Source organism: Ornithorhynchus anatinus, chromosome 2, assembly GCF_004115215.2.
Source record: "Ornithorhynchus anatinus isolate Pmale09 chromosome 2, mOrnAna1.pri.v4, whole genome shotgun sequence".
Lineage (NCBI taxonomy): Eukaryota > Metazoa > Chordata > Mammalia > Monotremata > Ornithorhynchidae > Ornithorhynchus > Ornithorhynchus anatinus.
The window spans coordinates 84,425,460-84,452,208 of record NC_041729.1 but is presented as its reverse complement, the minus strand read 5'-3'; the positions used below and the strand labels follow the sequence as shown (position 1 = coordinate 84,452,208).

At 42.0% G+C, this 26,749-nt stretch overlaps 1 protein-coding gene across 1 annotated transcript; it reads right to left on the bottom strand.

Moving 5' to 3' along the window:
• Positions 1 to 270: 270 nt before the first annotated feature.
• On the bottom strand, positions 271 to 26,454 carry NMBR (neuromedin B receptor). Its single transcript, XM_029058165.1, has 3 exons — positions 25,636 to 26,454; positions 6,507 to 6,852; positions 271 to 1,337 (listed from the first exon to the last, which is right to left on the bottom strand). The coding sequence occupies exons 1-3, from the start codon at positions 26,037 to 26,039 to the stop codon at positions 936 to 938; spliced, it is 1,152 nt and encodes a 383-aa protein (XP_028913998.1). The 5' UTR covers positions 26,040 to 26,454; the 3' UTR covers positions 271 to 935.
• Between the last annotated feature and the right edge of the window lie 295 nt (positions 26,455 to 26,749).

The window sequence follows — 26,749 nt, the reverse complement described above, 5'->3', positions numbered from 1 at the left end:
GCTGTCCTTCATAAGCACTGGGAGATCATTTTTAAACATGCACTAATAATAATAACTGTGGTATTTTTTTAGCACTTACTTTATACCAAACATTGTACTAAGCTCTGGGGTAGATACAAGCAAATCAGGTTGGACACAGTCCCTGTCCCATGTGGGGCTCACAGTCTCAAACCCCATTTTACAGATGAGGCAACTGAGGCCCAAAGAAGTGAAATGATTTGCCCAACATCACACAGCAGACGGGTGGTGGAGCCAGAACTAGAACCCATGACCTTCTGACCCCCAGACCCATGCTCTATCCACTGTGTTATGCTGCTTCCCATTATGCCATGCACTAATGTTCCCTGGGTGAATGGCATTATTTTGTATTTAGTGGTGAGGTTTTGTTTCAAATGACAGCTGAATATTTTTCCCAGGTGTCTTCCTACACAATTCCATAAGTGGTTAAGTGTTTTCAGGATTTATATGTGCTAAACTTGAGATGCAGGTAAACTTCAAGTGTGGGTTTGCTGTATGCTTTGACTTTCCATCAGAAGATTCAGGTCTCTTTCACATGTAAGCTCATATTTGAGATTTTACCTGTACCCAAGGTTTTAGGATAGATAAATCCTGAAAACAAACACCTACTTATGGAATAGTGTTGGAAGAAACCTTCTAAAAAAAAATTCTGTTGTCACCTTCAGCGTTTGCCTAAACCCTGTAGCAATACTATTTTCAATAGAGCTATTTTCTACCAATTTCCCAGTGATTCTTTACATAGTAAGCACAAATATAGGTCCTGATCAATGAAAAAAATGGGTATTAACTGCCCTGCCTTAGCTGAGCTGACCTTGCTAAGTCAGTCCTCTACTAAATCCATTGAACAACTTGGAATAAGAAGGAAAAAATTGCTCAGCCTGTAGGTTCTATTAACATAATGGATTTTATGACTAAAGTCACAGCGACATTTCCTGCTTCCCACTGTGCCCATTTAGTAAGGCAGGATTGATCATTGTGTTCTTAGCATTGCTTTTCAGAGAAGTCATTCTCACGGCAGAAGAGCTAAGCAGATAGCTGGTAGATCTTTCCTGGTAAGACTTCTTCCTGCAACAGAGCTGGTTATTGAAGTGTCTCCTAAAGCTCTCACTGAGTAAGTAGAGCGCAAAAGGGTTGACGCAAGAATTGCAGAAACTCAAGACTCGGGCCACTAACGTGATGATCATGTGGCTCAGGGATGGGTCGATCTCGTTGTAGTTAAAGGACCGATACATGTAGAGCACGTGGTTGGGAAACCAACACAGAGCAAAACAGCCAACGAAGACCAGGACGATTTTGGCCAGGCGCTTCCGAGTTTCCATCTAAAAACATGAGAAAAACAGCCAAAAGGAGAAATGTAAATTAGAATCTGCTAAAATTCATTCCAATGAGACAAGCTGGCCTTGTAGTTCCAAACCCTTTAAATGCCACCCAGCTGGCTAAATACTAAAGAAAGCAGTTCTGCTGATGCAATTTTTGGAAACCCAATCTTAGTTACATTTAACAGGTAATGAAAGTTCAAGAAAAAGAAAAAAAACATGAGATAAAGAGCTTTGACTTTACAGATCAAACCCAGAAACATCAAACTTTCTAAGAGTCATGATTTTGTTTTTCCTTTGATCTGTTACTCTTAATTATTGACCCAAATCATCTCTGCCTAGTCCAGCCAATGAATGAGGTATTAAGCATCCTGAAATTAAGTATCTTTCAATAATGAAGTTCTATTAAATAGGAAAAATAATAAATCAATCAACCAGTGGTACTTATTTGGCACTTAGTGTGTATAGAGCACTATACTAAGGACTTAGGAAAGTACAATTTAATTTTCCCTCAGGGATCTTACAGTCTGTTCAAACAAGCATGATTATTTAAAAAATCTGAGAAACTGCTGAGCTGGGAATATCTGGTTCTTCAAATCCACTGTTCTTATATTTACAGCCTTCCTAAAAATCTCCATCCTCCAACAAGCCTTCCAAGAGAAATGCCCAATATCCTAAGTCACACCAATCAATTAATCATAATCGTACTTATGGAGTGCTTACTGAGTGCAGATCACTATACTAAGCACTTGGGAGAGTGTGATGTAACAGAGTTGGTAGAAACTTTCCCACATCAACCCAAAAGCTACCACTAGCATATAAGTGATATATATTCTTCCTCAGCACTTCAATTTATATATACAGTATTTTAAATTATAGTAATCAATTCTTTACTATAGTTACTCTATTTGAAAATATTTATATGTTTGTCTTCCCTATTAGACTGTAAATACCTTGTGGGCAGGGAATCTGCTTTGTGCTTCAGATGAACTTTCCCAGGAGTTTAGTACAGTGCACTGCACCCACTGAGTTGTCAATAAATACTATTTATTTTACTCTCATAAAATTTATTTTACTCTCAAGCAACATGGTCACCAGTCTGGCAGGAAACCAAACTCCCCCACCAGAATGTTTTGAAGTTGTCTAGGAGTCCCCATAATCACTTAGAAAGGTCTAGTACAGGATGCTGGCTCCTCTGCCTCTAGTTTTATATCCCAAGGGTTGGAGCTGAGCTCCCTTGAGGGAGCAGAGGGAAAGGAAGTGAGGTGGTTGGAGCTACCTGTTGGATTTAAAGTGTTGCTCCCTGTTGCTCTGAGATCCAACCTAGAAAAGATCTACTTGCAGAAGATGTATTTCTCTTGGCCATAGTTATACTTGGAATAAAAAAGAAGCGAGAGTCGGTTGATTTGGTTATTATCTTGATTTTTGAATTATTTAGACTAAACTTCAGTTTTTCCCCAAGCTTAACTCAGCCTAACTCATGGCTTTAGACTTCTGTCTTCAGCTTGTCCCTGACAGTCTTGAACTTTAGTGGCTGTAAATATTTCCCTGCAAGCCTTTCATCTTTAATATTTTCTATGGGGATCTTTATTTATTGGTGTTTCCTGAGTAAATCTGATTTGGAATATCTTGTTTCAGTCTGGTTCAGCCTAGGTTACTGGTGCTCACACAAAGCCCTCAGTTGGACCTGGTGAGATTTTTAATTCCATACCTGGCTTGGACAGTATAGTCAGTCAGTCATATTTATTGAGCACTTATTATGTGCAGAGCACTGTACTAAGCTCTTTGAAGAGTACAATATAAATATATAACAGTTGTACAACAAGCATAGAGAAAACACAGGGGGGTTGATAATCTTAGCTCTACTTTAGTGGTATATAGGAAAGCAGCCCCAACTTCATTCTTCTGAGTTAAAAGCCTTAGTGGAGACTAATAATCATTACTACTACCACTGATTAGGTAACACTAATAATAATAATAATTATGGTATTTGTTAAGTGCTATGTGTCAAGAACTGTTCTAAGCACTGGGGGGGAGGGGAGACAAGGTAATCAGGTTGTCCCACATGAGGCTCACAGTGTTCTCTCTATGCTTGTTATGCAACTGAGAAGCAGCGTGGCTCAGTTGAAAGAGCACGGGCTTTGGAGTCAGAGATCATGGGTTCAAATCCTGGCTTGGCCATTTGTCAGCTGTGTGACTTTGGGCAAGTCACTTAACTTCTCGGTGCCTCAGTTACCTCATCTGTAAAATGGGGATTAAGACTGTGAGCCCCACGTGGGACAACCTGATTCCCTTGTGTCTACCCCAGCACTTAGAACAGTGCTCGACACATAGTAAGCGCTTAACAAATATCAACATCATTATTATTGTTATTATTAACTGTTATATGGTTATATCATACTTTTCAAAGAGCTTAGTACAGTGCTCTGCACATAATAAGTGCTCAATAAATGTGACTGACTATATCATCCAAACCAGGTATGGGATTCAAAATCTCACCAGGGTCCAATTTAACCCCCATTTTACAGATGAGGTAACTGAGGCACAGAGAAGTTAAATGTCTTGCCCAAAGTCACACAGCTGACAAGTGGATGAGCCTGGATTAGAACCCATGACCTCTGACTCCCAAGCCCGTGTTCTTTCCACTAAGCCATCACATCTAGACTATAAGCCTCCCTTCTCAAGGTTGCACCTGGAGATTTCTTGGTACTCTGCCAGTCTCAGCTATGGGAAGGAATGTCAAGCAGCGGCATATCCATTTCATTTCTGGCTTGGGCAGTGGCTAGTGAGTAGAAGGCAATCTACTACAAATCAAAGGTCACCTGTGCTGGGCAGCAGCAGCATGGGAGAGAGTCAAGGGCGGAGTCTCAATTTTACTACATGGAAGAAGACAGTGGTATACCACTTCCAGATTTTCACCAAGAAAACTCTAAGGATACGCTACCAGAACTTTTGCAGGTGGAAGTGGGGTGTTCTGGCAGAGATGTGTCCCTGGAGTCGCTATGGTTTGGAGATGACTTGATGGCATAAGACAAGACTGTAAGCTCCTTGAGTTCAGGGAATATACCTATCAACTCTAATGTCTTGTATATACCCTCCCAAGTGCTTAGCATAGGGCTGTCCACACCATAAGCATTCAATAAATACCAGTGATTGAAAATCCTGCTATCTTCCAAACTTAAGTGGAGTATATGGTGTAATTTTCATATAATTCTTTGATATATGATTATCTCAATCACTTTTCCAAGCTATAGTTTGAAGTACTCAGGTATTATTTTCAGTCACACAAACATTAGCTCTTCATGTGTTTCTAATAGCTTACAGTATTTTTCTTGGAGTCCATTTAATTAAAATTTATCATTTTAAGTTGGGTTGGGCCAAATTTGTTCATCTCACTGTTACAGTGGAATATGACTAAAAGCTGTAATTACACTTCAAAAGATAAAATGCAGCAACCATTTGGAGAGACTCTTCTGGGATTTCCCTGGCATAGTGCCAGATTGTATTCCTGTACAGCAGGAAACTATGGCCCAGTGAAATTACATGAATTTTCCAAGGCCACCACTCAGTGGCAGGAATAGGGATTCAGACTGTGAGCCTCACATGGGACAATCTGATTACCCTGTAACTACCCCAGCACTTAGAACAGTGCTCGGCACATAGTAAGCGCTTAACAAATACCAACATTATTATTATTATCTGCTCAGGTTCATTTACAACCTTCTTACATCTGTTTAGTACAGTGCTCTGCACACAGTATGCACTTAATAAATATGATTGGTTGATTGAATGATTGATTGCATCTAGCAGTAAGTGGAAGGAAGAAAGCAGAGGATTCAGCACCTGAATGGAAAAAAATATTAGTTGTACACTCTGGCCTTTTCTCATTTCAATATAGCAAAACAGTCTTTTTCCTCTTCTAAAGGGGTAGGGACATGTGGAGAAGAAAAAGAAGAGCCATGTTGGAGTATGTGTTTAAGGAGAGGGAGAGGCAGGCCAGCACTAACTCAGGCCAGGCAAGAGGAATCCAGTGGGTAGTCCCTGTGTAGGCCAGTGAGGCTCTGACTCCAGCTGGATTCTAGGAAAACCCATCTAATGATTCCAGACCAAACGTGCTTTATTTCGACTCCTTACTCAACCTTCCCTCTCTTAATGCTTAAATCCACTCACCCAACTTCATCCTATCAAGTTCAACTCCCTTGCTCTTCGTCTGATCCTACACCACTATCCCGCAGCTCTGCACCACCTCCAGAATACATTTCTTCCAGTCCTGAACTCATACCATGGAGCAAGGTTAGCAGAAATCCAAGCATCAAGCCATCTTTGGCCATTTCAGATTCGTCCTAGCCTCCAAGAACTCCACCCTCTCTATTGTTCAGCAACACCACTTCATTGACTCCATGACCACTGCTCCCACCAACTTATTAAGGACCTCTAACTCCCCCGTAAAGCCCCCAGTGCCCCACCTAGTTTGTGATGACCTTGCCAAAAACACTGCTGACAAAATCAAAATCATCAGGGATGAGCTCCAAAATAGTCACTGCTTGTCCTGGCAAGTTCTCAACAGATCAATTAAATTTTAATCTGCTAGTATGTTGAACCTGCTCAGTTTCAGTAATAACTTTTCTGTATCTAGCAGTGAGCTGAAGAGAGTAAAAGCACTGATATGATGACTTTCTTAAGCTTAGACTTCTCTCATAAAGGGATCTCCTGCCTGCTTCAACATCTACCAGATCCATCTGTATCTCAGGCCCTATGCCTTTTTGCCTTCTAAAATCACCTGTGCTCTCAAGTGAGGGATGTTGTGAAAATCACTGTTTAATTTTAGAAAATGTTTTATTACTCTTTGATTCCTTCTATGTTGTTTCATCAGCTTCATTTTCGAAGAGAGGTTACTACATCAACATGGCAATTTGGCTTGAAATATTTCTAAATCTTCTAGAATCACCTACTTTTTGGCCCTCATGTGAGGGGAACAGACAAAGTGACAAGAATGTACTCCCTGTGAAAAGAACTGTTATTCATACATTAGGCACTTCAACTATACCCACCAAGAAGGTTAGCAATAGTGTTAACAGTTTTAGCTTCAAATTCAAAAGGCAACAATAGACAAATATACACTTTATGTAGAAAGAACAGTTGCTACTGTACCTGCTGCCACCAATCTCTTACCTGCTTTTTGGAATGTTCACTGTATTCTCCCGGGATATTGTGGGCACTTTTAATCAATGTTTTTGCAATGTGATAATAATAAACACTAATGATGGTGAGTGGAATAAGAAAATAGACCAAGAAAATTAGCACAGAATGGATCTTGGGATGTAAATCATCAGTCTGGGGGTAGGGTATACAAGCAGTGAAGCTAGCATTCGTGTCATTGATGTGTGCCAATTCGGAGAAAATGGCTTCGGGCACAGCTAGTACCCCAGAGATCAACCAGATTCCAATGGCCTTAATGCAGGTCCACAAAACTGCACTTGATGTCTGGATATCCATGGGATTCACAATTGCCTTGAACCTAAAGAGAGGAAATATTTGAAGAGACGAGTATTTAGTTGCCATTGTCTTTACGAGATGTTCTTCCCCTTGACTCTGTTTATTGCCATTGTTCTTGTCTGTCCGTCTCCCCCGATTAGACTGTAAGCCCGTCAAACGGCAGGGACTGTCTCTATCTGTTGCCGACTTGTTCATCCCAAGCGCTTAGTACAGTGCTCTGCACATAGTAAGCGCTCAATAAATACTATTGAATGAATGAATGAATGAAATTACTTTCTGCATCTGCAAAAAGAGCCAATGATCAATTATTTGGAGGTGGGTTATTTAGATTCTTTGTTCTTTCTTCTAATCTGATGGTCATTAAGACCTAGCTTCTCCACTGACAGCAGCCAAGGAAAGGACCAAAGATTGAAGGTAGCTTGGCTTAATGGAAAGGGTTTGGGACTGGGGATTTGGGAATCAGTAGACTTGGGGTCTTAATCCCCACATGGCCTTAAACGAATGTGACCTTAAGCAAATCACTTAACATCTCTGTGCCTCAATGTTCTCCTTACCTTTTATATTTTGACACCAGGGTTTGGGAGTGACTATGGGACTCCTTTGTATCTACCCCAGTGCTTAGCACAGTTTTTGACACACTGAAGCACTTAATACATACCTTAACTGAGATATAACTCCAATCCATTCATTTTTATTTTCTTTGTCAGCAGCTCTGATCAAAGGTTTAGTGGATCCCAAAGTTAAAATTAGGTAAAAATAAGACTGGAGATCATTGTGGACCTCATTTATACAAATTCATTTTATCTCCCATTACCACAGAAGATCAGAAATTGACAAATTGCATTTCTCTCAAGAAATGCATTGTCTAAAGGATATTTGTTGCAAATCTTTACAAATGACATCGTCTACTATTTGGCAATAGAAATTTTAAAAACAGGTTAAGTAAGAACAAACATGCAGAGACCCAGTTTTGATTCAACCATAGAAATGGAATTTACAACCTTAAGGGAATAATCTGCTTATGCTGCCTTGGATGTAATAGTGTTTGTATTTATGAAAGGCTAAACTGAAGGTTGATGGTAATGCAACTGAAAAACGTCATAGATTTATAGATCTGAAAGAGGTTATTTGGTCCAATACTCTTCCTGTAGGCAAAGGATGACTATTCCCTCTAAAAGAGAAAAAGTTAGTACTTGTGTAAAATACTGTATCCTCAGGGTTGGAGCCCGACAGCCTCCTTCAGAAGTCTGTTCCAGTGTTTTTCCACTCTGCTTGCAAAACATTCTTCTGTATATGCAACAAAATATTCTCCTGCTATAATTTGAGCCCTTTTTCTCTTTCCTCTTCCTTTGGTGGTGTGGAAAAATACTGGTTGGAGTAACCTCATAAAGAACACTTGTTGTGCCTGAAAAAAATCATTTTGCTAGTTCTCCATCTTCTCTTGTCTGCGTAAAATCATTTGTTCCTTTTAATATTCATTCAAATAACCTATTTTCTATAATTTTAATCATTTCCCTTTGTTCTTCTCTAACATCTATCCAAGTATCTTTTCAAAAATGGTGACCAAAGAAGGACATGCAATTCTCATGAGAAACTCTGACCCACAAACATGAAATGTGCTTCATTCAAACTCTGTGGGAAAAAAATGATAGGATGATGAGGTTTTCTCATATAAAAATAGTTCATATGTAGGCAAAAGCTCAATTTGATTTATCATGTATTGAAGGGAAGTTTATTTCCCCTAGGATTAAAATAAAAATATGAAAAGTAGGAACAATTAGGATTAGAGGAAAAAGCAATATTATTGATTTAAAAAGTAATTACATGCTATTTGTCTATTTGGAATTCTAACAAATAGAAGAACCTCATCATTAAACCCTTTGTTGAATCTTGCCTATTAAATCTTTGGAGCACAACTATTACTTCCTGCAAAAAACAAACAAAAAGCCTCATTAACTTTTACTGGATTTGAAACTACTTCTACCTCTATTGTGCTCTCCCAATCATTGGGTGCAGTGCTCTGCAAATAGTAGGTAATGAACAAATATTATTGACTCATAGAAAATTCATAATGATGAAGATTTTGTCATCTTCCAACCCTGTACTCAAGATTCAAAGCCATCTGTACCTTACTACCTTGTTCTTTAAAAGGCTTCCCCAATTTCTTCCACTAAAAATAATAGTAAAATTCATTAAACACTTACTATGTGTCACGAACAGTTCTAAACACTAAGAAAGATAGAGGATGATAAAGTTAGACACAATCCCTGTTTCACACAGGGCTCACAGTCTAAGAAGGGAGAACAAATATTGAATCCCCCTTTTACAGATAGGTTTCTGAGGCACAGAGAAGTGACTTGCCCAAAGTCACACAGCAAGCATGTGATGGAGCTGGGATTAAAACCCAGATCCTCTGACTACCAGCCCCATGCTCATTTCACAGACCACACTGCTCCTCATGCTTGCACTCTCCTATAATTACTTTAAAATAATTTGAGAAAATCTGAACAAGATCACAGGTAAACACCAACCTAGGGATTTGTACTTTTCCATGGCATTAGGATATCAAAATAAAGGATTTTTGCAGAATAATATTTACAAGAAAAAAATCTTCTACTTTAATTATTTTTACCACCCTAACCATGTCAACTTCTTTATGTTGAGGTGACTTGGTATAAAGTTTGTCAAAGTGAACATGATGCCATCACCTTTTCTCGGTGTCATTTTTGAGGACCCCAGGAGCCTCTGGAGTTTATCTGCAGATCTCTTCACTACTATTTTCCCCTGAGGCAACCAGCTGGAATAATTTAATGAAAGCATTTTCCTCTGGGAATGAAATGGCTACTTGAAATTTGTTTATGCATTTTCCATTCCCACTTCTACTGAAAATAAAGTTGTTATTCCTTTCACATTTAAAGAAGTTCCCAATGATCAGAGAGGAGAAAAGACACCTCTCAGATTAAACAGATTTGCCATATTTCCCAGATTTGCCTAGATTCTCTCCTTCACTCTGGCTTTTTTAGGATAAGAGGATGAATGTCTGGGTTGCCTCTGGGAGTCAGCCATCATCCTTCTGTCTCTAGGATGCAAGAAAGTAGTAGAAGTGAACTTCAGAGGAAACCTGTGAGACAACTATTGGCCAGAAGAAGCCTATCCTGCCCCATCACCTCACTGCTTCTTTGAGAGATTGTCCCTCAGGGCCACAAGTTAGAGGGAGGGGAGGAAGGAAGGGAGAATATCAAAACTCTTTGGGAATGAAGCCAGGGCTGCCTTCAGACATTTGGCCACACTCTTTGCAAAGAAATGATATCCATCATTTGGAAGCCTGCCCAAACCTTCAAACCAAAAGTATTTCTCCAGGGATAATACTGACTACCTAATATTTCCACTAGACCCAATGTATTGCCCTCCCAGGTCCCTATTTGCCTAGGATCACATTTGACTTAGGAGGAAGCTGGGCACTTTCAAAGCCATCACCCTGCAGCCACCCCCTTGTTGGAGACTGTGTCTAGCAGCTCTATTTTGTTGTCTTCTTCCAAGCACTTAGAACAGTGTTTTGCATGCAGCAAGCACACAATCAATGCCACTGATTGACTGCCTCATTCATTTACCATCTGGAGCCAGATCTGAATGAAGCAAATTTGTATCCCTCCTTACACCCCTCCTTTCAACTCTCTTTTACCCATTCACTATGTTATGGAAACTAGGCACTGAGGGGTCTTGCAGCTGATGTTGGAGTACTCAAACTGTATGCATAGGAAATGCATGGGAGAATGGGTGAAGCAGGCAGTTTCTGGCAGTAACACAGAAGTATCAGTAACTACAAAATAGGACATAGAACCCAGAAGGATGATGGGATAAGAGCATTAATCAGAACAATAAGACAATAGGAAGAGAAAGGACAATAGGGCTACAGCAAAAAATAGATTATTCTGTAGTCACCAGGAAAGCTACTAAGATTGGCAATAGCGAAGGGGCCAGGAAACATTTCCCAGACAATCAGCCCCAGAAGGTCATAATAAAGGATCCGACCATGACCCTTCTGCAAGAACTGCACAGATTCCCAACCAGAGACACCCTGAAGTATGCAGACCCACCTCAATAATGCCCTGGGCCACCCAGATTGATGTTAGAGGCAAGGATGCCCACCTAAAAGGCAGATCTGGAGAGGGATAAGTAGTGTTGGATGGGTGTAACAGGGGTCCAGGGGACAGTGGTGTCTGCTGTGCAGGTCAGAATCCACAGGTCCCTAAACCAGTGTATGAGCAGGTTCTTTCCCTTTTTTCAGGGTGCTTTTTTATAGGAACTCCTGTTCGTTGCTGGCAGGACGAGGTTGTTGGCAGCACATTAAAAAGGGCAATCACTTTACTTCTATTTAATTGGGGCTTACACATTGTTGGAACTAATGAAAGAATTCATTAATACCATTAATAATTATGGTATTTAAGTGCTTACTTTGTGCCAAGCATTGTACTAAGCACTGGAGCAGATACGAATTAATCAAGTCAAACACAGTCTCTGTCCCACATGGGGCTCACAATTTAGAGGAGAGGGTTATCTTTTGAATTGAATACTGAAGGGATGCATTAAACAATAATAACAATAATAATAATGGTATTTGTGAAGTGCTTACTATGTGCCAAGCACTGTTCTAAGTGCTAAGGAAGATACAAGGTAATCAGGTTGTCCACGAGGGACTCACAGTCTTCATCCCCATTTTACAGATGAGCTATCTGAGGCACAGAGAAGTTAAGTGACTTGTTCAAAGTCACACAGCTGACAAGTTATGGAGTAAGGATTAAAACCTACAACCTCTGACTCCCAAGCCCATGCTCTTTCCACTAAGCCACGCTGCTTCTTGATTACTCCTGGGTTACCCTCAGAAGAGACTAGTTTAGTTAAGAGCACAGGGGGAGAGTGTCACCTACTCTGGCTAGCTGCTGGGAATCGACAGGGTTGGTCCATGATGTTCAAGGAGCGGGTTATGGAGGGAGGGAAGATCAGGTCTCTGGCCACTGGAGCCAGGCTGTTCAGGGACTTCAGAGTCTGAGGGACTGCTACAGATGTGCCATTAACCATTTCAATTCATAAGACGCTACACCTAGAAGAGCAGAAAGTGAGTGAAGGATCAAGTGGACCTCATAATTTTTTTTTTTTCGCTTTCCTGGATCAGGAAAGAGGAAGGTCAGAGAAACCACCATGCAGCTCTCTACCATTTTACTTCATTTGATTGATTTTTCAGTCAATCAATCCAATTGTAATATAACAGAGTTGGAAGATACGTTCCGTGCCCACAGCAAGCTTTTCTCATTTGTTTAAATGTACTAATGTTAAATTGTTTATTTTTTCTGTTCTATGTACTAAGCACTAGATTAAGCACTAAAGTAGATAACTGGTCTGTCAAAGGGCAGGGACTGTCTCTATCTGTTACCGATTTGTACATTCCAAGCGCTTGGTACAGTGCTCCACACATAGTAAGCACTCAATAAATACCATTGAATGAATGAATAGATATAAGATGGTCAGGTTGGACACAGTTCCTATCATAAATGGGGCTCACAATCTAAGAGGTGGGAAAGGCAGGCATTTAATACCTATTTTGCAGATGAGGAAACTGAGACACAGAGAAGTTAACTCACTTACCCAAGGTCATGCAGCAGAAAAGTGGCAGAGCCAGGTCTAGAACCCATATCATCTGTTTCCCAGCCTGTGATTTTTCCTTCAGGATATGCTGCTTCTCTATATGATGAGCTCCTTGTGGGCAGGGAAAGCTTTTATTCAACTCTTCTCAATCTATTCTCAAGGGTATGAGTATAGCTTTGCTCCCATTGTAGACACTCAATGCATTTAATTATGATGGTGAAGGATGGGCTTCACTTCCAAAACCTTATTTCCAAAAATGTTAAAGAACTGGTAAATGAAAAGTCAAAATCCTCTGTTTTTTCTAATTTGTAAAATCACCAAATTTGGTTTTAGTTTTCTCAGCAATCCAGTGTGTTGCCAATGGTCAAGAGGATATTGGGTAAAACTTGAAGATAACCATATCCATTTGAGAGATAGCTGTAAGTAGTTCTTCATTATTTCCATTTAAGTATCCTGCCCTAACACACACCCTCTCTTCTGCAATTCTATGCCATGTAATTTCTGTACAAATGAATTGCAACAAGAGCGAGTTTAGCATGCCATGGACAGTCACCATTCCTGAAATCATTTGTTGAATCCCATCTATTTTAATTTTGTGTTCTGGGGACCAGCTGTATCACACACAAATTGTTTGACATCAATCTGACAGGTACAATGAAAACAATTTGTCTTCCACCTTTAGACAGCCAGGCCTTCAAGCTTTCATCAAAGAGCCCTGGAGATTAATAGCCTCCAGGAATGGGGATCCAACTAGATTTGATTCAGATTAATAGTGAAGTGTATTAAATTGGGAAATTCCAAACAATTGTAGCAGTTTTGAAATACGAGAAAGAGAAGAAGCCACCTGATCTTCACAAATTTCACATATTGGTTGTGGAATGAATTTAACCAAGAGTGTTTTATCAAAGAGCATTTTCATGTGTTGTAGCAAGTAGAATTGACATTCAATTAGAACTGTGAGAGATGAAATATACCTAAGAGTATATTTGTTCTCGGAAGGCATTTATGGAAATATGAATTCTAAAAGAGGTGGCTGAGAGTGAATTTCAGACCTATTAGTTTTGACTAATAAAATTGTTTGCATTTATTTATGAAGACCAGAAATGGAAACTGGGCAGCTTTGGGGCTTGAAAAGGTGAACTATTGATTAATGGGGTATTCATTTAAGAATAGTTGCTGGAAAGGGGTGGCAGGAAAGGGCCATTTCCTCTTCTAAATTTGGATTAGGGTACTAGGTCCAGCAGCTTTATCTCCATGCCCTCCTAAGGAGCAGTATGAGCAGCCTTCTGTAACCCTGCTTGCCCCTTAGAGCCAGGTGGTGGTCACTAGAAATAATTATAGATGAAGCTCATTTATGGTGGTGGCTCCAATTTTAAAATTTCCCCTGCTACCAGGTCCCAGATCTAGCCCTGGAGGCTTCTCTTACTCCAGCCTGGCCTAAGAACCTGGAAGAGACTCTTGGGGTGGTCAGGGAGCAGCAACATGGTTCAGTGGAAAGGATACGGGCTTAGGAGTCAGAGGTCATGGGTTCTAATCCCAGCTCTGCCGCTTGTCAGTTGTGGGACTTTGGGCAAGTCACAACTTCTCTGTGCCTCAGTTACCTCATCTGTAAAATGGGGATTAAGACTGTGAGCCCCATGTGGGACAACCTGATCACCTTGTATTCCCCCAGTGCTTAGAACAGTGCTTTGCACATAGTAAGCGCTTAACAAATACCATCATTATTATCAGGGATTCCTTATGCCTCAGCCATGGCCCGACTTAGTCGGGGAAGACCTTTGGAAAGAGATGTGATTTTAGTGAGCTTTTAGAAGTGGAGAGAGTGGTGGTCTGTCATATATGAAGGAGGAAGGAGTTCCAGGCCAGAGGGAAGAATGTGGGCAAAGAGTCAGTGGTGAGAGAAATGAGGTTGAGTTACAGTGAGTAAACTGGCATTAGAAAAAGAGAAGTGTGAGTGCTGGGTTAGAATAGATCAGGGAGGGGTTGAGCTGAATGAATGCTTTAAAACTGATGGTAAGGAGGTAAAGTAGGAAGGGTTGAGCTGATTGAGTGCTTAAAGCCGATGGTAAGGAGTTTCTGTTTGAATCTGAGGTGGATGGGCAACCACTAGAGGCTCTTGAGAAGTGAGGAGATGTGGATTTAACAGATTTGTAGAAAATTTTCCTGGCAGCATAGTTTAATATGGACTGGTTCCATTCAACCATCACTACTACTGAAAAAACTACTAAAGTATACATCCTGCTTTAGGGACATATCATCCCTCTCTTGACAATTGGTGTCTGAGCCATGCTCACTCTGGATAACAAGGGCACAGAAAAGATACACCACTGTATTTTCATCGACAAAGCGTTAAAGAGATTCTTTCTCAAAGACTCATACTCATTTATGTAGTCTCAATAACATTATGCAATTCACACAGCATGCAAAAGGCAGGGAGAGGATTAGAACCCAGACCCTTTCACTCACGGGTCCATACTCTTAACCCACTTTTCCCCCCATTTCCCTCTGCTCCTCCCCCTCTACCTTCCCATCCCCTCAGCACTGTACTCTCAGCCATGCTGAGAAGCAGCATGGCTCAGTGGAAAGAGCATGGGCTTTGGAGTCAGAGGTCATGGGTTCGAATCACGGCTCGGCCACTTGTCAGCTGTGTGACTTTGGACAAGTCACTTCACTTCTCGGTGCCTCAGTTACCTCATCTGTAAAATGGGGTTTAAGATTGTGAGCCCCAAGTGGGACAACCTGATTCCCCTATGTCTACCCCAGTGCTTAGAACAGTGCTTGGCACATAGTAAGCGCTTAACAAATACCAACAGTATTATTATTATTATTATTACTCATCTGCTCAACTGTATATATTTTCATTACCCTATTCATTTTGTTAATCGCCTTGATTCTATTGATTCTATTTAGTTGCCATTGTTTTCAAGATGTTCTTCCCCTTGTCTCTATTTATTGCCATTGTTCTTGTCTGTCTGTCTCCCCCGATTAGACTGTAAGCCCGTCAAATGGCAGGGACTGTCTCTATCTGTTGCCGACTTGTTCATTCCAAGCGCTTGGTACAGTGCTCTGCACATAGTAAGCGCTCAATAAATACTATTGAATGAATGAATGAATACTCTTTCCACCAAGTCATACTGCTTCTACTTTACTTAAATTGGATAATATGCCTTAGATGGAATTTCAGATGTTAGTTTCAATTTTATGTAAGGGAGGTACTGATTATTTGTTATGGTATCCCTAATGTTTTGTAATTATGTTAAAAAATATAAAAAGCAGGATTCAGGGTTTTAGAGAAGCAGAGGGGCTTAGTGGAGAGAGCATGGGCTTGGGAGTCAGAGGTCGTTGGTTCTAGTCCCAGCTCTGCCACTTGTCTGCTGTATGACTTTGGGCAAGCCACTTAATTTCTCTGTGCCTCAGTTAATTCATCTGTAAAATGGGGATTAAGACTGTGAGCCCCACGTGGAGCAACCTGATTACCTTGTATTTACCCCCATGCTTAGAACAGTGCTTGACACATAGTAAATGCTTAACAAATACTATTATTATTATTTAGTTCACAAAATTTTATATAACTTTTCTTAAACTTAAGGAAAAAAAGAAAATTTAAAAGAGAATGATAAAAAAACTAAATGGTTAGTGTTGATTTTTTTTCATTTCTTTTTTGTCTTTCAGCAAAGTCTTTTGCTAAAACAGCCTATAAAAAGGCTGTGGTTCAAATTATCAGAGATGCCCAAAGGTATAATAAGCAAATAAGGAAGCAGAAAGAACTCATCAAATAAGAATGTGGAGAGAGTCCAGAAAAGCCAATGAAAATGATTTAAGAATTGGAAAATAGGACCTCTCCAACCCTGGAGAAAAAAAGCTGAAATGAGGAATGAATACCAATTTTCAAGTTCATAAAGAAATATTTTACTGATGGTGGAGAGTAGTCTTTCTCTGTTTTCACTGAATGCAGGGCAAGGAAGAATTGATGTAAATTACAAAGAAAACATTTAGTCATGGGTGGCTATAACTCCAGGATTAGTGAACACAGTAAGCACTCCATTCATTCATTCAATAGTACTTATTGAGTGCTTACGATGTGCAGAGCACTGTACTAAGCACTTGGAATGTACAATTTGGCAATAGATAGAGACAATCCCTGCCCAGTAACGGGTTCACAGTCTTAAATATCACTGATTGATTTAGGATAATTCTGTGCATCCCTGAGTGGATATGGTTATTTCCTTGGGAAACATATTCCCTTTGGGACTACAAACAAGATAAAGAAACTAGATGGATGTCATAAAATGATTATCTAGAAGTGTTTCTGGGGAATGAAGTTGAAAATTGATTGTGTATGTGCTATTTTAGTGTTGGTTTTCTTTTTTGTAAATGGTAACTGTTAAGTGCTATGTGGCAGTACCTTACTAAGCTTCAGAGTAGATACAAGATAATCAGGTTGAACACAGACCATGACACATATGAAATCACAGTTTTAATTCCCATTTTACAGATGAGGTCACTGAGGTACAGTGACTTTTCCACAGAGAAGTTAAGTGATTTTGCCACAGTCACACAGCAGACTAGTGGCAGACTGGGATTAATAATAATAATGTTGGTATTTGTTAAGCGCTTACTATGTGCAGAGCACTGTTCTAAGCGCTGGGGTAGACACAGGGGAATCAGGTTGTCCCACGTGGGGCTCACAGTCTTCATCCTCATTTTACAGATGAGGTAACTGAGGCACAGAGAAGTGAAGTGACTTGCCCACAGTCACACAGCTGACAGGTGGCAGAGCTGGGATTCGAACTCATGAGCTCTGACTCCAAAGCCCAGGCTCTTTCCACTGAGCCATGCTGCTTCCCTAATAATAATAATAATAATAATAATAATCCTAATAATAATGTTGGTATTTGCTAAGCACTTACTATATGCAGAGCACTGTTCTAAGTGCTGGGGTAGATACAGGGTAATCAGGTTGTCCCACATGAGGCTCATAATCTTCATCCCCATTTTATAGATGAGGGAACTGAGGCACAGAGAAGTTAAGTGACTTGCCCACAGTCACACAGCTGACAAGTGGCAGAGCTGGGATTCGAACTCATGACCTCTGACTCACAAGCCCGGGCTCTTTTCCACTGAGCCACGCTGCTTCCCTTCCAGATCCTCTGACTCACAGATGCTGCTCTTTCCACTTGGCTATGCTTCTTCCCCCCCACTTTCTATAGTGAGAGACTTCTTTCCACCATCTTAATCCTGCAATCCTAAATCCAACTACATCTCTCTTCTCATTCCATTTTCCTCTCCCTTCTCAATCTCACATTGTCTGAACCTAGCTGTTGATGTACCTCTATATTATACACATCCCCGTTTGGATTGAAAATGTCATGGTCAGATGAGTCACTGGAAATAACTTTTAGATTTTCAGGGCTACGATACATTGAAGCGGGGTAGACTATTACATCAGCCTCTTCCCTGGTCTTCCTGACACTAGCCCATCCCCACTTCATTCAATTCACACTTCACGTTGCTGTCTGAATCATCTTATGGCATCACTGGGCACATATCTCCCCATTCCTCAAAAACCTCAATGATTTCCCATCTCCTCCACATTAATGAAAACCTCAACATTGCTTCTTCAACACTCTCCACCAAATCCTGTTTGCCTAGTAGTCAGAGCAAGGGCCATGGGGCCGGGGGGGGGGGGGGGGGGGGGGGGAGGGAGGGGGAAGAGGTTAGAAAGTCCTGGGTTTTAATCCCAGCTCTGCCATTTATATGTTGTATGACCTTGAGGAAGTCACTTAACTTCTCTGGGCCTCAGTTTTCATATATTCATATATTATTTAGTCATATGCTTTATCCTGATACATTTGTACTGCTTCTTACTTGATGTTTGTTCTTCATTTGGCTTTTACTTTCTGAAAATAATTTTGTGTCTGTCTCAGACTAGATTTTATGCTCCTTCAGGGCAGAACAACTGTTTCTTTGCAATGTTATTATCTCAGACTCAATAGACCCCTAATAACTGCCATTAGATGACTGGTAGATTAAAAGAGGATATTATGAAATCTAGAGATTTTGAACAAAATCATACAACTAACTTTTTGAGATGGTTTAGTTCCCTGTAGCCCGAATGAGGAAATAGCTTAGCTGATTTTACAAGATTTCTTCCAGCCTTTTGAGTCAGTGAAAATAAATAAAAATAAGGGATCAAAAACACCAACAACTTAACACAACATGAGAGCAAGCCAAAACAGGAAATTAATATATCAAATGGAGTGCATGACTTGATGAATTGACAAAGGAAACTCCTCTGCAACCCGTGAGCCAATCAGATGCCCAGATGAAAATCCGAGAAGCCTTTATAAAGCCTCAGAAATTGAAATTGACATCAACTCTCGAGTTAGAGGAGGTCTTTCTGAGAGAGTTCAGATCTGGGAGTCAGGAATTCTGGGCTCTAATCTCAGTGCTGCCTCTTATGCACTGTGTGACCTCAGCCAAATCACTTAACTCCTCTGTTCCAGTTCCTTCGTCTGTAAAATAGGGGAAATAATGCTTACCACAAACGGATGTTGTGACGATCAAATGAACTAAATTTGTGTAAAAGCTTTCAGTGCTTTGCACAAAATAAGTGCTTAAAAAATCCATTAAATAATAATGACTGCAGAGTATGAGATGGCCAGACTTTGGTATTTGGGCTCCTAGTTGTTTATTCAGAGCTGTGGGCCTAAAAGGACTAGGTAAAAGCTTCACTAAATAAAACAACTTTCATTTTTGTTTTATCGTTGAATCTTGCATGATAAAATCATCTCAGGGACAAATTCAAAATATAAAAACCTTTAGTTAAAATACATAAAGCACTCTTTTTATTGCTGGTGGGTTTCTGTTTTGTTTTGTTTGTTTTTGCAAGCATATCAAACTCCAAGAGGATTGTTTAGCACTTTGCCAAGATTTTAAGAAAAAAAAAACAAGTAGTTCTCCATCCATCGCTCTTAATATGTTTCAAATTAATTCCATAGCTGTAATGGAAGAAAAATTACACTGAACACATTTCTGAAAATACCTGTGGGTGAAATAGGCCAAATTAAATTATTTATTTTATCAAATACCCAACCAGGCAATTAACCTTCTGAAACTAAGCCTTTTCAAATAAATCCTGCTGGTGAAAGAAAAAAAAGAATTAAAATAATAGGCACTCATATGATTAATCCTAATATGCCCTTACATAGATGGAGAGAGGACAAGAAAAGGGAAGGAGGAAAATGAAATTCCCTTCTACATCTTCAGATTACACAGCCATTGGTCAGTTGTGGTTCCTCCCAAGAATCCTAGTTGTGCAATACAAAGAGGGAAGTGACCAGGGGAATGCCGCAAACCATTCACTGAGAGCAGTTCTCTAGTGCAGAGGGAAAATATTTCATGCCACTTGGGTGCTTTTCCTCTTCCTGACAGCCTTGGTTCAAGCCGAGATTAGCTCCAGAAGAGTGGATAGAATGACCCCTTCTGGCATTATTAGTGTTCAAATCTAAAGATATGAACGAAATATCCTGTATCAGAAAATTAAGAAAATTGACATTTTGAAAGATGTGGATTTTTCATAGTTCAAGTACTGTTATTTGGATTGCCTTCCAATATCAACTGTTTATCTCAAAAAGTTAACTGTCCTATTATAGACAAACGTATCACTTGCTAAATAGGATAGACCGCCAGATCTATGTTTATGCTGTGCTTTTAGAGGCAAGGTGAAGTCCAAAATGGTTCACATATTCATAAATGCAGAGCCCAAACCCCACCTTATATTAAACAAAAAAAGGTATGTGGGTTGCAATGATCCATATTGATCACAGATACTGAACAAATTTGTTGGATGGTAATTCATCTCTCATCTTCACCTTCTCAGTAGACCCAAACATGATAAAGGAAAAAAAAAAGCTTTGAAAAAACTTTTCATATGGATCACTTCCCTCAATGGGATGAATCTTTCATGAACAGAGCAGAAATAAGGACTTTCTACTAATGTTCATTTTTGTAAGTCACAGAATGAATGAAAAATGTCATACTGATTTGAGTAAGTTGAGGAAGTTAATTTCTGTCACAAGATGGCACTGTTTGGCCTTCAAATTAAAACCAATTTAGATAAAAGTCCAACTTTTCACTTCGCTCCATCAAGCAGTCTCCAAAGTCACCAGTGGCTTCCTAAATTAATTGGCTTGACTCTGTCCTCTAACCCTTCTGGACTTCTCATCTGACTTCAACATTCTCAGTAGAATGCTATCTGATCTGTTTTGCTAGTGTGTACTTCCCTGGTTCTCCTCCTACTTCTTTAATCACCAGGCTGTTTTCTTTTCTGCCTCCTCTTCCACCATTTATCCCCTCACTGTGCATATCCCCACAAGGCTTTGTATCAGATTTCTTGCTCACCTCACTCTACACCCACTCTTCTGGGGAATGCATTCATTTTCATGTTTTCAGATACTATTTCTTTGAGGGTAACGAATAAATCTACGTCACTAGCCTTGATCTGCTTGGTGTGGTTGTCTTATGCTGTCGAGTCATGTCCGATCCATAGCAACACCATAGACACATCTCCCCCAGAATGCCCCTCTTTCATCTGCAATCATTCCGGTTAACATATCTATAGAGCTTTCTTGGAAAAATACAGAAGTGCTTTACCACTGCCTCCTGCCAGTAAGCGAGTTTCTGCCCTCAACTCTCTCCCATGCCGCTGCTGCCCAGCACAGGTGAGTTTTGACTTGTAGGAGATTGCCTTTCACTCATTAGTCATTGCCCAAGCTAGGAATGGAATGGATATGCCTCTGCTTGACTCTCCCTCCTGTAAACGTGACTGATAGAGTACTGGAAACTCTCCAGGTATGACCCTGGGAGGGCCCCAATCTGCTACCCACTACCCAATTCCACCTCTTCTCTTGCCTTCATGACATCTCCACCTAGACTAGCCAGCATCTCAAACTCAACTGAACACATCTAAAACTGAACTCACCTTCCCTCTAATCCTCACCTCCTCTCAACTTCCCCATCTCTGTTAAAATCATTATCCATGCCCCGCCCGTGAATGAAATGGATAATCTCCCTCTTCACTGTCCTTCTCTCACATCCTATTTTTTGGTAAAACCTACTGATTTTTGCTCAAAAGCATTTTGCAGATCTATCCCTCTCTCTCCACCCATACAGCCACTAACCTTGTTGAAGCACCTGTCAAATTATGATTGGGCTATTACATCAGCCTCTGATCTACCTACCTTCAGTCCCTTCCTCCTTCAATCCATACTCCACGATACTGCCCAGATCACTTTCCTGAAATATTGCTCAATACAGAGCTCCCTTTCTTCCATTAACTCCAATGGTTTTCCATAAGTCTCTGCATCAAAGACATCTTACCACTGACTTTCCATCACCTACTCTTGGCTTCAATGTTGTTTCCAATGAGACTGTTCTCTCTGCCTTTTCCACCTATCTCTCTGGCCAATGAGTCTCAGTGTCTTTCCCCAGATCCTCCTTTGTCTCCCATCTCCTAACTTTGGGAGTCTCTCAAGTTTCAGATCAGGGTCCCCGGCTATTTTCCATCTACCTCCACTCCCTTGAAGAACTCATTTCCTCCCATGGCTTCAACTACCATCTCTATGCCAATGATTCCCAAATCTAGATCTCCAGCCCTGCTCTCTCTCCCTCTCTGAAGTCTCACATTTCTGTCTAAATTCAGGAGACCTCTACTTGGAATTCTCAAACTTAACATGGGCAGAACAGAGCAACAGATCTTCCCATTGCAACTCTGTCCTCCCCCTGACTTTCCCATCACTGTAGGCAGCATTACCATCCTTCCTGTCTCACAAGCCCATAACCTTGGTGTTATCCTCAATTCATCTCTCTCGTTCAACAAAAAAAATTCAATCACATCCTGTCAATTCCACCTTTACAACATCGTTAAAATCCACCCTTTCCTCTCCATTCAAACTGCAACTACGTTAATCCAAGCATTTATCCTATCTCACCTTGATTATTGTATCAGCACCCTTGCTGACCTCCCTTTCATTCATTCAATCATATTCATTGAGTGTTTACTGTGTGCAGAGCACTGTGCTTGGAATATACAATTTGGCAACAGATAGAGATAATCCCTGCTCCACAACGGGCTCACAGTCCCTGATTCCTGTCTCTCCATACTCCAGTTCACACTTCACACTGCTGCCTGGATCATTTTTCTACAAAAATGTTCAGTCCAATTTTCCCCACTAATAATAATAATGTTGGTATTTGTTAAGCGCTTACTATGTGCAGAGCACTGTTCTAAGCGCTGGGGTAAACACAGGGGAATCAGGTTGTCCCACGTGGGGCTCACAGTCTTAATCCCCATTTTACAGATGAGGTAACTGAGGCCCAGAGAAGTTAAGTGACTTGCCCACAGTCAGCTGACAAGTGGCAGAGCTGGGATTCAAACTCATGAGCCCTGACTCCAAAGCCCGTGCTCTTTCCACTGTGCCACACTGCCCCACTCCACAAGATCCCACAGTAGCTGCTCATCCACCTTCTCAGCAAACAGAAATTCCTTACCATTGGCTTTCAAGCCTTAAATCACCTTGCTTCCTCTTACCTTACCTCCCTAATTTTCAGTGACAACCCAGCCCACTCTTCACTCCTCTAATGCTGACCTATTCACTGTAGCTCGATCTCAGCTATCTCACCACCAGCCTCTTGCTCACATCCTATTACCTGGAGAACCCTTACTCTTCATATTCAAAGGACGATTCCTCTCCCCACCTTCAAAACCTTATTAAGAACACCTCTTCTCCAGAGGCCTTCCCTCATTAAACCCTCATTTCCTCTTCTCCCACATCCTTCTTCCCTGCACTTAGATTTACACACTTCACTCACCCCTTTCTTCAGCACTACAGCACTTATGTGCATATCCATAATTTATGTATATTAATATCTGCCTCCCCTTTTAAAACTGTAAGCTTGCTGTGGGCAGGGAACGAGCCTAACTGTTATACTGTACTCTCACAAGCACTTAGCACAGTGCTCTGTAAACAGTAAACACTCAATAAATACATTTGATTAAATTGATCATTTGATTGCTCTCTCCCCTTTTATTGTCAGTTCCCCTTACTCCCTGTTCTCCTGCCCATACACTTCACTCCTTCCAACCAGCTTGCTGTCTGTACCATACTCATCTTACCCACTTCTGACACCTTACTGGTCCCTTCCCTCCAATATCTTCCAGACCTCAACTCTTTCTACCTTCAAAGCCCCCTAAAACCTTATCTCTTCCTACAAGCCTAATTATCAGTAACCGGTGGTTATCAACCCCTTGGGCCACTTCATGAAATTGTATTTTCATCTGTGCACACCATTAGCACTTGTGAATGTACACACACATTTAATATTTCTAGATCTGTCTCTCCTATTAGAACATAAACTCCCGGGTAAGGGGGAGGGGGGCGGCTGGAAACATGTCTTTTGCTTCCGTTTTATCCTCCAAGTGCTTAATAAGGGTCAGGCCACTAACTTAGTGCCCCATATGCAGCATAACTAGTACCACTAATAATAACTATATTAGGGGGGTTAATGAAAAATCAGAGCAAGGAAAAAGGACAATTTTGTCTCCAAGCTTGCCTCCCTATATCTCTGTCCCTTCCTAGTCCCCAGCCATTTCACCTAGTCCTACTGAAATGAGAAGCTAGGGCATTATTCAGACTATTTTGATGGGGAAAAGAACGTTATTCTGTAGGATAGAACAGGGTATAGGGACTTGGATGACCCAGCCAATATTGGCTAGGTTATCCAGGTAACACTAGATCTAGAGCATGTAGACATAAAGAAAACCCATCCCCAAACTATTTTACTTGCCCATTTTACTAACTAAATTTTTCTTAGCTAGCTTTGCAAACCTCAGAGCAGGCACTTTCCCCTCTCTTCTTCCTTCTCTGTCTCTCTCTCTCTCTCTCTTCCTCTTGGCTCTCTCTGTCTCTACTTCTCTCTTCCTCTGTCTCTACTTCTCTCTTCCTCTTGGCTCTCTGTCTCTACTTTTCTCTTCCTTGTCTCTACTTCTCTCTTCCTCTGTGGCTCTCCCTGTCTCTACTTGTCTCTTTGTGGCTCTCTCTGTCTCTGCTCTCTTCCTCTGTCTCTACTTCTCTCTTTCTCTGTGGCTTTTTGTCTCTACTCTCTTCCTCTGTCTCTACTTCTCTCTTTCTCTGTGGCTTTCTCTGTCTCTACTTTTCTTTTCCTCTGTCTCTACTTCTCTTTTTCTCTGTGGCTTTCTCTGTCCCTACTTCTCTTTTTCTCTGTCTCTGCTTTTCTCTTCCTCTGTGGCTCTCCCTATCTCTACTTCTCTCTTCCTCTGTCTCTACTTCTCTCTTCCTCTATGTCTCTCTCTTCTTCTCTCTTCCTCTATGGCTCTCTCTGTCTCTACTTCTCTCTTCCTTTGTCTATATTTCTCTCTTGGCTCTCTCTGTCTCTACTCTATTTCTCTCTTGGCTCTCTCTACTCTCTTCCTCTTGGCTCTCTCTGTCTCTACTCTCTTCTTCTGAGGCTCTCTGTCTACTTTTCTTTTCCTCTGTGGCTGTCTGTCTCGAATTCCTTCTCCCTCTGTAGCGCTCTCTTTTTCTCTAATTCTCACTCTTCTCTCTCTCTCCCTCTGTTTCTCTCTGACTGGCACTCCTTCCCTCTCTCTACATCTCTCCTGCCTAGCCCCTAACTTTCTTTTTTAAAATCTCTGACTCCGCCAATCTTTTCCTATCTCAATCTATGTCTCTCTGTGTCTCCCCTCTCGCATTCCCTCGTGTCCTCTTCCCTCCCTGCCTCTTCCTCGCCCCCTCTCCCAGGCTCACCTGCCTGCACCCTCTTCTCCTCCCCTAGTGTCTCTGGCTCAGCTGCCTGCACCCTCCTCTCCTCCCCTAGTGTCTCTGGCTCAGCTGCCTGCACCCTCCTCTCCTCCCCTAGTGTCTCTGGCTCAGCTGCCTGCACCCTCCGCTCCTCCCCTAGTGTCTCTGGCTCACCTGCCTGCACCCTCCTCTCCTCCTCTAGTGTCTCTGGCTCAGCTGCCTGCACCCTCCGCTGCTCCCCTAGTGTCTCTGGCTCACCTGCTTGTATCCTCCTCTCCTCTCTCAGTGCCTCTGGCTCACCTGCCCGCACCCTCCCCTCCTCCCCCAGTGTCCCGGCTCACCTGTCCGCACTCAGGGCAGTGAGGGTGAAGACCGACACCCCCACGGAGGTGAGCTGGATGGCCGGAATCAGCTTGCAGCCCACTTTCCCGAACATCCACTCGTCGAAAAAGTAGCGAGAGGCGTCCACGGGCACGCAGGTGACCAGCAGCAGCAGGTCCCCGGCGGCCAGGCTGGAGATGAAGATGTTGGGCACGCTCCTCATGGCGCTGTTGGTGACGAAGATCTTCACCAGGGTGATGTTGCCCAGCAGCCCCACCGTGATGATGAGCAGGTAGAGGGATGGGATCACGCAGCGGATGACCAGCACCGCCGTGCCCCGCTCGGGCTCGGGCATCCCGGGGCCAGAGACGCTCTGGTTCCCGTCCAGCTGCGGGGACGGTCCCGAGGGTCGCTGCTTCTCCATGGGGGTCCTCCTTGGGAAAAAGAAAAAACCTTTCCAGCAGCTGGGAAGGGAGGCCAGAGACCCTGTGGCAACTTTCCCCTGCTCTTCCGTGCCCCGTTGCCTGGGGAGGGACGCAGCGCCTTGCGCAAGGTTCAGAAGAGCGGGCGCTTTGGGCACGTGGGTGCCAGTCCTGGAAGGCCGGGCTTATTGCCGTCCCAGCTTGGACCACTCGGGAGAGGATGCTCGGAGAGGCTTTATCCCGGGAAAAGCAGCCTCTGCGCAGGGCGCATCGCGGAGCTATCCAACGTGCGGCTGCTGAAAAACACCTTCTGCCAACTCTCTCTTTCCCCCTTGCCCGGGCTAACGGGGGCCACTTCTCCTATCCGCCCCCGGGACATCCCTATATGCGTTCTTCCCGACCCGCCTCCGCGGGGAGGAGCTGGCCAACTCCCTAGGGCGCAGCTGAAACGTCAGTCTCCACCAACCCTGGCATCTAAGAGGGCAAGGCCCTCCTCTGATAATGATAATAATGATGGCATTTGTTAAGCCCTTACTATGTGCCAAGCACTTGTTCTAAGCGCTGGAGAGGATAGAAGGTGATCAGGGTGTCCCAGGTGGGGCTCACAGTCTTCATCCCCAATTTCCAGATGAGGTCACTGAGGCCCAGAGAAGTGAAGTGACTGGCCGAAAGTCACACAGCTGGCAAGCGGCGGGGCCGGGATTAGAACCCA

What these genes read in the sequence shown, in the direction of transcription:
- NMBR (XM_029058165.1), bottom strand. Translation starts at nt 26,039, where the DNA reads ATGGAGAAGCAGCGACCCTCGGGACCGTCCCCGCAGCTGGACGGGAAC. An exon ending in ACTGCCCTGAGTGCGGACAG is followed by an intron (nt 6,853 to 25,635) that starts GTGAGCCGGGAC and finishes TCCTCTCTTTAG; the next exon opens with GTTCAAGGCAATTGTGAATC. An exon ending in GTGAACATTCCAAAAAGCAG is followed by an intron (nt 1,338 to 6,506) that starts GTAAGAGATTGG and finishes TCATGTTTTTAG; the next exon opens with ATGGAAACTCGGAAGCGCCT.